The sequence below is a fragment of the Siphateles boraxobius genome, unplaced genomic scaffold (assembly GCF_051911475.1).
Source record: "Siphateles boraxobius isolate OS27281-9 unplaced genomic scaffold, OSU_SipBor_1 146, whole genome shotgun sequence".
Lineage (NCBI taxonomy): Eukaryota > Metazoa > Chordata > Actinopteri > Cypriniformes > Leuciscidae > Siphateles > Siphateles boraxobius.
This window is the reverse complement of record NW_027508751.1, coordinates 449,569-463,939: the sequence shown is the minus strand read 5'-3', so window position 1 is coordinate 463,939 and position 14,371 is coordinate 449,569. Positions and strand designations below refer to the sequence as shown.

Sequence of the window (14,371 nt, the reverse complement as noted above, 5' to 3'; positions counted from 1 at the left end):
ATTTTATATAGACTCATTACATGCAAAGTGATATTTCAAGCCTTTATTTGTTATGATTATGATTATGATTCTTACAGCTTATGAAAACCCCAAATTCAAAATCTCAGAAAATTTGAATATTACATGAAATCAATTTAAAAAAAATTTATTTTAAATACAGAAATGTTGGCCCTCTGTAAAGTATAATCATGCATATGTATATAGTTATATATACTAAATATATTAGTTTCACCTTTTAATTTGAATTACTGAAATATGCACTTTATGTAAAGCTGCTTTCAAACTGTTGTGAATCATCAGACACAGTCAGATCCATTTGCGGACAGTTTATTCAGAATAGACAAGGTCGACAGGCAAGGGTCAGAACCAGCGAGAAACAGTGGAGCAGAGCAGACAATAGCAAAAGATAACCAGGCAAGAGATCAGGGCAGGCAGCAGACAAGACGAGATCCAGGAACCAGGCAGGGGTCAGTAGGCAGGCAGCAGTCGATCAGAGACGAGATGCAGCAGGGTCGTAAACACGGGCAGAATATCAGTCAGGAAAACGCTCAGAAATGTACACAGGGGTGAAACAAGACTTCGCACTGAGCTAGCTGTGAGTGTGGGTTATATAGAGCTGGGGATGAGATGCAGCTGTGTGAAATGATCATCGCCCGCAGGTGGGGATGAAATCAGTGCCAGAGTGAAGCATGATGGGAACTGTAGTTCGGGAACCAGTCAGTATTCGGGGGAGATCGACCGTCGTGGGTTATTGGGGAGACTAGCAGGACTAGTGGTTGTGACAGAAACAATATGTATTGTGAAAAGCGCTATACAAATAAATTTGAATTGAATTGAATTGAAAATACATGAACTTTTGCACGATATTCAAATTTTTCGAGTTTCACCTGTAAGTGGCAGGAAGAGTGGAATATGTACAAGAATAATAAGCTATATGAAACTCATCCGGAAAAGCATACTTTTTTATGAAGTTACCTCACTTAAGGACTTATTTAGTAAGATTATGCCTGATTTTTTATCATATGTTAATTTAAAAAATCTTGTATAATATGACTTACTGTTTTTGTTTGTTTGGTTTTTATTGTATTTTTATGATATTTGTATTTTTTAATTGAATTTTTGCCATAAAAATAGCCTTGAATGCTGACAGGGCACTAAATAAAACGGTCTGACTCTGAATCTCTCATCAGGACGCGGTGGCCATTCAGCTGGAGGACGAGAGACTGGTGAAGATCCGGGAGGTTCTGAAGGATTTACCGGCTCTTCACTACAGGTGAACACTCATATCACACTCAACCAACACTCATATAACACTGAACCAACACTCATATAACACTGAACCAACACTCATATAACACTGAACCAACACTCATATAACACTGAACCAACACTCATATCACACTGAACCAACACTCATATAACACTGAACCAACACTCATATAACACTGAACCAACACTCATATAACACTGAACCAACACTCATATAACACTGAACCAACACTCATATCACACTGAACCAACACTCATATAACACTGAACCAACACTCATATCACACTGAACCAACACTCATATAACACTGAACCAACACTCATATAACACTGAACCAACACTCATATAACACTGAACCAACACTCATATAACACTGAACCAACACTCATATCACACTGAACCAACACTCATATAACACTGAACCAACACTCATATAACACTGAACCAACACTCATATAACACTGAACCAACACTCATATAACACTGAACCAACACTCATATAACACTGAACCAACACTCATATAACACTGAACCAACACTCATATCACACTGAACCAACACTCATATAACACTGAACCAACACTCATATAACACTGAACCAACACTCATATAACACTGAACCAACACTCATATAACACTGAACCAACACTCATATCACACTGAACCAACACTCATATAACACTGAACCAACACTCATATAACACTGAACCAACACTCATATAACACTGAACCAACACTCATATAACACTGAACCAACACTCATATAACACTGAACCAACACTCATATCACACTGAACCAACACTCATATAACACTCAACCAACACTCATATAACACTGAACCAACACTCATATAACACTGAACCAACACTCATATAACACTGAACCAACACTCATATCACACTGAACCAACACTCATATAACACTGAACCAACACTCATATAACACTGAACCAACACTCATATAACACTGAACCAACACTCATATCACACTGAACCAACACTCATATAACACTGAACCAACACTCATATAACACTGAACCAACACTCATATAACACTCAACCAACACTCATATAACACTGAACCAACACTCATATAACACTGAACCAACACTCATATAACACTGAACCAACACTCATATAACACTGAACCAACACTCATATAACACTCAACCAACACTCATATAACACTGAACCAACACTCATATCACACTGAACCAACACTCATATCACACTGAACCAACACTCATATAACACTGAACCAACACTCATATCACACTGAACCAACACTCATATCACACTGAACCAACACTCATATAACACTGAACCAACACTCATATCACACTGAACCAACACTCATATCACACTGAACCAACACTCATATAACACTGAATCAACACTCATATAACACTGAACCAACACTCATATAACACTGAACCAACACTCATATAACACTGAACCAACACTCATATCACACTGAACCAACACTCATATAACACTGAACCAACACTCATATCACACTGAACCAACACTCATATCACACTGAACCAACACTCATATAACACTGAACCAACACTCATATCACACTGAACCAACACTCATATAACACTGAACCAACACTCATATAACACTGAACCAACACTCATATAACACTGAACCAACACTCATATCACACTGAACCAACACTCATATAACACTGAACCAACACTCATATAACACTGAACCAACACTCATATCACACTGAACCAACACTCATATCACACTGAACCAACACTCATATAACACTGAACCAACACTCATATCACACTGAACCAACACTCATATAACACTGAACCAACACTCATATAACACTGAACCAACACTCATATAACACTGAACCAACACTCATATCACACTGAACCAACACTCATATCACACTGAACCAACACTCATATAACACTGAACCAACACTCATATAACACTGAACCAACACTCATATAACACTGAACCAACACTCATATAACACTGAACCAACACTCATATAACACTGAACCAACACTCATATAACACTGAACCAACACTCATATCACACTGAACCAACACTCATATCACACTGAACCAACACTCATATAACACTGAACCAACACTCATATCACACTGAACCAACACTCATATAACACTGAACCAACACTCATATCACACTCAACCAACACTCATATAACACTGAACCAACACTCATATAACACTGAACCAACACTCATATCACACTCAACCAACACTCATATAACACTGAACCAACACTCATATAACACTGAACCAACACTCATATCACACTGAACCAACACTCATATAACACTGAACCAACACTCATATCACACTGAACCAACACTCATATCACACTGAACCAACACTCATATCACACTGAACCAACACTCATATAACACTGAACCAACACTCATATAACACTGAACCAACACTCATATCACACTGAACCAACACTCATATAACACTGAACCAACACTCATATCACACTGAACCAACACTCATATCACACTGAACCAACACTCATATAACACTGAACCAACACTCATATTACACTGAACCAACACTCATATAACACTGAACCAACACTCATATCACACTGAACCAACACTCATATCACACTGAACCAACACTCATATAACACTGAACCAACACTCATATCACACTCAACCAACACTCATATAACACTGAACCAACACTCATATAACACTGAACCAACACTCATATCACACTGAACCAACACTCATATAACACTGAACCAACACTCATATCACACTGAACCAACACTCATATAACACTGAACCAACACTCATATCACACTGAACCAACACTCATATCACACTGAACCAACACTCATATCACACTGAACCAACACTCATATAACACTGAACCAACACTCATATAACACTGAACCAACACTCATATAACACTGAACCAACACTCATATCACACTGAACCAACACTCATATAACACTGAACCAACACTCATATCACACTGAACCAACACTCATATCACACTGAACCAACACTCATATAACACTGAACCAACACTCATATCACACTGAACCAACACTCATATCACACTGAACCAACACTCATATCACACTGAACCAACACTCATATAACACTGAACCAACACTCATATCACACTGAACCAACACTCATATCACACTGAACCAACACTCATATAACACTGAACCAACACTCATATCACACTGAACCAACACTCATATCACACTGAACCAACACTCATATAACACTGAACCAACACTCATATCACACTGAACCAACACTCATATCACACTGAACCAACACTCATATAACACTGAACCAACACTCATATCACACTGAACCAACACTCATATAACACTGAACCAACACTCATATAACACTGAACCAACACTCATATAACACTGAACCAACACTCATATAACACTGAACCAACACTCATATCACACTGAACCAACACTCATATCACACTGAACCAACACTCATATAACACTGAACCAACACTCATATCACACTGAACCAACACTCATATCACACTGAACCAACACTCATATAACACTGAACCAACACTCATATCACACTGAACCAACACTCATATAACACTGAACCAACACTCATATAACACTGAACCAACACTCATATAACACTGAACCAACACTCATATCACACTGAACCAACACTCATATCACACTGAACCAACACTCATATCACACTGAACCAACACTCATATAACACTGAACCAACACTCATATCAAACTGAACCAACACTCATATCACACTGAACCAACACTCATATAACACTGAACCAACACTCATATAACACTGAACCAACACTCATATAACACTGAACCAACACTCATATCACACTGAACCAACACTCATATCACACTGAACCAACACTCATATCACACTGAACCAACACTCATATAACACTGAACCAACACTCATATTACACTGAACCAACACTCATATCACACTGAACCAACACTCATATCACACTGAACCAACACTCATATAACACTCAACCAACACTCATATAACACTCAACCAACACTCATATAACACTGAACCAAAACTCATATAACACTGAACCAACACTCATATAACACTGAACCAACACTCATATCACACTGAACCAACACTCATATCACACTGAACCAACACTCATATCATACTGAACCAACACTCATATAACACTGAACCAACACTCATATCACACTGAACCAACACTCATATAACACTGAACCAACACTCATATAACACTGAACCAACACTCATATCACACTGAACCAACACTCATATAACACTGAACCAACACTCATATAACACTGAACCAACACTCATATCACACTCAACCAACACTCATATAACACTGAACCAACACTCATATAACACTGAACCAACACTCATATAACACTGAACCAACACTCATATAACACTGAACCAACACTCATATAACACTCAACCAACACTCATATAACACTGAACCAACACTCATATCACACTGAACCAACACTCATATCACACTGAACCAACACTCATATAACACTGAACCAACACTCATATCACACTGAACCAACACTCATATCACACTGAACCAACACTCATATAACACTGAACCAACACTCATATCACACTGAACCAACACTCATATCACACTGAACCAACACTCATATAACACTGAATCAACACTCATATAACACTGAACCAACACTCATATAACACTGAACCAACACTCATATAACACTGAACCAACACTCATATCACACTGAACCAACACTCATATAACACTGAACCAACACTCATATCACACTGAACCAACACTCATATCACACTGAACCAACACTCATATAACACTGAACCAACACTCATATCACACTGAACCAACACTCATATAACACTGAACCAACACTCATATCACACTGAACCAACACTCATATCACACTGAACCAACACTCATATAACACTGAACCAACACTCATATAACACTGAACCAACACTCATATAACACTGAACCAACACTCATATAACACTGAACCAACACTCATATAACACTGAACCAACACTCATATAACACTGAACCAACACTCATATCACACTGAACCAACACTCATATCACACTGAACCAACACTCATATAACACTGAACCAACACTCATATCACACTGAACCAACACTCATATAACACTGAACCAACACTCATATCACACTCAACCAACACTCATATAACACTGAACCAACACTCATATAACACTGAACCAACACTCATATCACACTCAACCAACACTCATATAACACTGAACCAACACTCATATAACACTGAACCAACACTCATATAACACTGAACCAACACTCATATCACACTCAACCAACACTCATATAACACTGAACCAACACTCATATCACACTCAACCAACACTCATATAACACTGAACCAACACTCATATAACACTGAACCAACACTCATATAACACTGAACCAACACTCATATCACACTCAACCAACACTCATATAACACTGAACCAACACTCATATCACACTCAACCAACACTCATATAACACTGAACCAACACTCATATAACACTGAACCAACACTCATATCACACTCAACCAACACTCATATAACACTGAACCAACACTCATATCACACTCAACCAACACTCATATAACACTGAACCAACACTCATATAACACTGAACCAACACTCATATAACACTGAACCAACACTCATATCACACTGAACCAACACTCATATAACACTGAACCAACACTCATATAACACTGAACCAACACTCATATCACACTGAACCAACACTCATATCACACTGAACCAACACTCATATAACACTGAACCAACACTCATATCACACTGAACCAACACTCATATCACACTGAACCAACACTCATATAACACTGAACCAACACTCATATTACACTGAACCAACACTCATATAACACTGAACCAACACTCATATCACACTGAACCAACACTCATATCACACTGAACCAACACTCATATCACACTGAACCAACATTCATATCACACTCAACCAACACTCATATAACACTGAACCAACACTCATATAACACTGAACCAACACTCATATCACACTGAACCAACACTCATATAACACTGAACCAACACTCATATCACACTCAACCAACACTCATATAACACTGAACCAACACTCATATAACACTGAACCAACACTCATATCACACTGAACCAACACTCATATCACACTGAACCAACATTCATATCACACTCAACCAACACTCATATAACACTGAACCAACACTCATATAACACTGAACCAACACTCATATCACACTGAACCAACACTCATATAACACTGAACCAACACTCATATCACACTCAACCAACACTCATATAACACTGAACCAACACTCATATAACACTGAACCAACACTCATATCACACTGAACCAACACTCATATAACACTGAACCAACACTCATATCACACTGAACCAACACTCATATAACACTGAACCAACACTCATATCACACTGAACCAACACTCATATCACAATGAACCAACACTCATATAACACTGAACCAACACTCATATAACACTGAACCAACACTCATATAACACTGAACCAACACTCATATCACACTGAACCAACACTCATATAACACTGAACCAACACTCATATAACACTGAACCAACACTCATATCACACTGAACCAACACTCATATCACACTGAACCAACACTCATATAACACTGAACCAACACTCATATCACACTGAACCAACACTCATATAACACTGAACCAACACTCATATCACACTGAACCAACACTCATATCACACTGAACCAACACTCATATCACACTGAACCAACACTCATATAACACTGAACCAACACTCATATCACACTGAACCAACACTCATATAACACTGAACCAACACTCATATAACACTGAACCAACACTCATATCACACTGAATCAACACTCATATCACACTGAACCAACACTCATATAACACTGAACCAACACTCATATCACACTGAACCAACACTCATATAACACTGAACCAACACTCATATCACACTGAATCAACACTCATATCACACTGAACCAACACTCATATAACACTGAACCAACACTCATATCACACTGAACCAACACTCATATAACACTGAACCAACACTCATATCACACTGAATCAACACTCATATCACACTGAATCAACACTCATATAACACTGAACCAACACTCATATCACACTGAACCAACACTCATATAACACTGAACCAACACTCATATAACACTGAACCAACACTCATATAACACTGAACCAACACTCATATCACACTGAATCAACACTCATATAACACTGAACCAACACTCATATCACACTGAACCAACACTCATATCACACTGAACCAACACTCATATCACACTGAACCAACACTCATATAACACTGAACCAACACTCATATCACACTGAACCAACACTCATATAACACTGAACCAACACTCATATAACACTGAACCAACACTCATATAACACTCAACCAACACTCATATCACACTGAACCAACACTCATATCACACTGAACCAACACTCATATAACACTGAATCAACACTCATATAACACTGAACCAACACTCATATAACACTGAACCAACACTCATATAACACTGAACCAACACTCATATCACACTGAACCAACACTCATATAACACTGAACCAACACTCATATCACACTGAACCAACACTCATATCACACTGAACCAACACTCATATAACACTGAACCAACACTCATATCACACTGAACCAACACTCATATAACACTGAACCAACACTCATATCACACTGAACCAACACTCATATCACACTGAACCAACACTCATATAACACTGAACCAACACTCATATAACACTGAACCAACACTCATATAACACTGAACCAACACTCATATAACACTGAACCAACACTCATATAACACTGAACCAACACTCATATAACACTGAACCAACACTCATATAACACTGAACCAACACTCATATAACACTGAACCAACACTCATATCACACTGAACCAACACTCATATCACACTGAACCAACACTCATATAACACTGAACCAACACTCATATCACACTGAACCAACACTCATATAACACTGAACCAACACTCATATCACACTCAACCAACACTCATATAACACTGAACCAACACTCATATAACACTGAACCAACACTCATATCACACTCAACCAACACTCATATAACACTGAACCAACACTCATATCACACTCAACCAACACTCATATAACACTGAACCAACACTCATATAACACTGAACCAACACTCATATAACACTGAACCAACACTCATATCACACTGAACCAACACTCATATAACACTGAACCAACACTCATATAACACTGAACCAACACTCATATCACACTGAACCAACACTCATATCACACTGAACCAACACTCATATAACACTGAACCAACACTCATATCACACTGAACCAACACTCATATCACACTGAACCAACACTCATATCACACTGAACCAACACTCATATAACACTGAACCAACACTCATATCACACTGAACCAACACTCATATCACACTGAACCAACACTCATATAACACTGAACCAACACTCATATAACACTGAACCAACACTCATATAACACTGAACCAACACTCATATCACACTGAACCAACACTCATATCACACTGAACCAACACTCATATCACACTGAACCAACACTCATATCACACTGAACCAACACTCATATAACACTGAACCAACACTCATATCACACTGAACCAACACTCATATAACACTGAACCAACACTCATATCACACTGAACCAACACTCATATCACACTGAACCAACACTCATATAACACTGAACCAACACTCATATCACACTGAACCAACACTCATATCACACTGAACCAACACTCATATAACACTGAACCAACACTCATATCACACTGAACCAACACTCATATAACACTGAACCAACACTCATATCACACTGAACCAACACTCATATAACACTGAACCAACACTCATATCACACTGAACCAACACTCATATCACACTGAACCAACACTCATATAACACTGAACCAACACTCATATCACACTGAACCAACACTCATATCACACTGAACCAACACTCATATAACACTGAACCAACACTCATATCACACTGAACCAACACTCATATAACACTGAACCAACACTCATATAACACTGAACCAACACTCATATAACACTGAACCAACACTCATATAACACTGAACCAACACTCATATCACACTGAACCAACACTCATATAACACTGAACCAACACTCATATCACACTGAACCAACACTCATATAACACTGAACCAACACTCATATCACACTGAACCAACACTCATATCACACTGATCTAACACTCATATCACACTGAACCAACACTCATATAACATTGAACCAACACTCATATCACACTGAACCAACACTCATATCACACTGAACCAACACTCATATAACACTGAACCAACACTCATATCACACTGAACCAACACTCATATAACACTGAACCAACACTCATATAACACTGAACCAACACTCATATAACACTGAACCAACACTCATATCACACTGAACCAACACTCATATCACACTGAACCAACACTCATATAACACTGAACCAACACTCATATCACACTGAACCAACACTCATATCACACTGAACCAACACTCATATAACACTGAACCAACACTCATATCACACTGAACCAACACTCATATAACACTGAACCAACACTCATATAACACTGAACCAACACTCATATAACACTGAACCAACACTCATATCACACTGAACCAACACTCATATCACACTGAACCAACACTCATATCACACTGAACCAACACTCATATAACACTGAACCAACACTCATATCACACTGAACCAACACTCATATCACACTGAACCAACACTCATATAACACTGAACCAACACTCATATCACACTGAACCAACACTCATATAACACTGAACCAACACTCATATCACACTGAACCAACACTCATATCACACTGAACCAACACTCATATAACACTGAACCAACACTCATATAACACTGAACCAACACTCATATAACACTGAACCAACACTCATATAACACTGAACCAACACTCATATAACACTGAACCAACACTCATATAACACTGAACCAACACTCATATAACACTGAACCAACACTCATATAACACTGAACCAACACTCATATCACACTGAACCAACACTCATATCACACTGAACCAACACTCATATAACACTGAACCAACACTCATATCACACTGAACCAACACTCATATAACACTGAACCAACACTCATATCACACTCAACCAACACTCATATAACACTGAACCAACACTCATATAACACTGAACCAACACTCATATCACACTCAACCAACACTCATATAACACTGAACCAACACTCATATCACACTCAACCAACACTCATATAACACTGAACCAACACTCATATAACACTGAACCAACACTCATATAACACTGAACCAACACTCATATCACACTGAACCAACACTCATATAACACTGAACCAACACTCATATAACACTGAACCAACACTCATATCACACTGAACCAACACTCATATCACACTGAACCAACACTCATATAACACTGAACCAACACTCATATCACACTGAACCAACACTCATATCACACTGAACCAACACTCATATCACACTGAACCAACACTCATATAACACTGAACCAACACTCATATCACACTGAACCAACACTCATATCACACTGAACCAACACTCATATAACACTGAACCAACACTCATATAACACTGAACCAACACTCATATAACACTGAACCAACACTCATATCACACTGAACCAACACTCATATCACACTGAACCAACACTCATATCACACTGAACCAACACTCATATCACACTGAACCAACACTCATATAACACTGAACCAACACTCATATCACACTGAACCAACACTCATATAACACTGAACCAACACTCATATCACACTGAACCAACACTCATATCACACTGAACCAACACTCATATAACACTGAACCAACACTCATATCACACTGAACCAACACTCATATCACACTGAACCAACACTCATATAACACTGAACCAACACTCATATCACACTGAACCAACACTCATATAACACTGAACCAACACTCATATCACACTGAACCAACACTCATATAACACTGAACCAACACTCATATCACACTGAACCAACACTCATATCACACTGAACCAACACTCATATAACACTGAACCAACACTCATATCACACTGAACCAACACTCATATCACACTGAACCAACACTCATATAACACTGAACCAACACTCATATCACACTGAACCAACACTCATATAACACTGAACCAACACTCATATAACACTGAACCAACACTCATATAACACTGAACCAACACTCATATAACACTGAACCAACACTCATATCACACTGAACCAACACTCATATAACACTGAACCAACACTCATATCACACTGAACCAACACTCATATAACACTGAACCAACACTCATATCACACTGAACCAACACTCATATCACACTGATCTAACACTCATATCACACTGAACCAACACTCATATAACATTGAACCAACACTCATATCACACTGAACCAACACTCATATCACACTGAACCAACACTCATATAACACTGAACCAACACTCATATCACACTGAACCAACACTCATATAACACTGAACCAACACTCATATAACACTGAACCAACACTCATATAACACTGAACCAACACTCATATCACACTGAACCAACACTCATATCACACTGAACCAACACTCATATAACACTGAACCAACACTCATATCACACTGAACCAACACTCATATCACACTGAACCAACACTCATATAACACTGAACCAACACTCATATCACACTGAACCAACACTCATATAACACTGAACCAACACTCATATAACACTGAACCAACACTCATATAACACTGAACCAACACTCATATCACACTGAACCAACACTCATATCACACTGAACCAACACTCATATCACACTGAACCAACACTCATATAACACTGAACCAACACTCATATCACACTGAACCAACACTCATATCACACTGAACCAACACTCATATAACACTGAACCAACACTCATATAACACTGAACCAACACTCATATAACACTGAACCAACACTCATATCACACTGAACCAACACTCATATCACACTGAACCAACACTCATATCACACTGAACCAACACTCATATCACACTGAACCAACACTCATATAACACTGAACCAACACTCATATCACACTCAACCAACACTCATATAACACTGAACCAACACTCATATCACACTGAACCAACACTCATATAACACTGAACCAACACTCATATCACACTGAACCAACACTCATTTAACACTGAACCAACACTCATATCACACTGAACCAACACTCATATAACACTGAACCAACACTCATATCACACTGAACCAACACTCATATCACACTGAACCAACACTCATTTAACACTGAACCAACACTCATATCACACTGAACCAACACTCATATAACACTGAACCAACACTCATATCACACTGAACCAACACTCATATAACACTGAACCAACACTCATATCACACTGAACCAACACTCATATCACACTGAACCAACACTCATATAACACTGAACCAAAACTCATATAACACTGAACCAACACTCATATCACACTGAACCAACACTCATATAACACTGAACCAACACTCATATCACACTGAACCAACACTCATATAACACTGAACCAACACTCATATCACACTGAACCAACACTCATATCACACTGAACCAACACTCATATCACACTGAACCAACACTCATATAACACTGAACCAACACTCATATAACACTGAACCAACACTCATATAACACTGAACCAACACTCATATAACACTGAACCAACACTCATATCACACTGAACCAACAC

The 14,371-nt window shown here is 38.3% G+C and overlaps 1 protein-coding gene across 2 annotated transcripts in view; it reads left to right on the top strand.

The window, feature by feature from the left end:
* Positions 1 to 14,371, top strand: part of LOC143738510 (uncharacterized) — a 71,885-nt gene that overhangs the window by 17,624 nt on the left and 39,890 nt on the right. For both annotated transcript variants that reach the window (XM_077230492.1, XM_077230493.1), the window contains exon 5: positions 1,191 to 1,273. In XM_077230492.1, the coding sequence (XP_077086607.1) occupies positions 1,191 to 1,273 (83 nt within the window). The remainder of the gene's footprint in view (positions 1 to 1,190; positions 1,274 to 14,371) is intronic.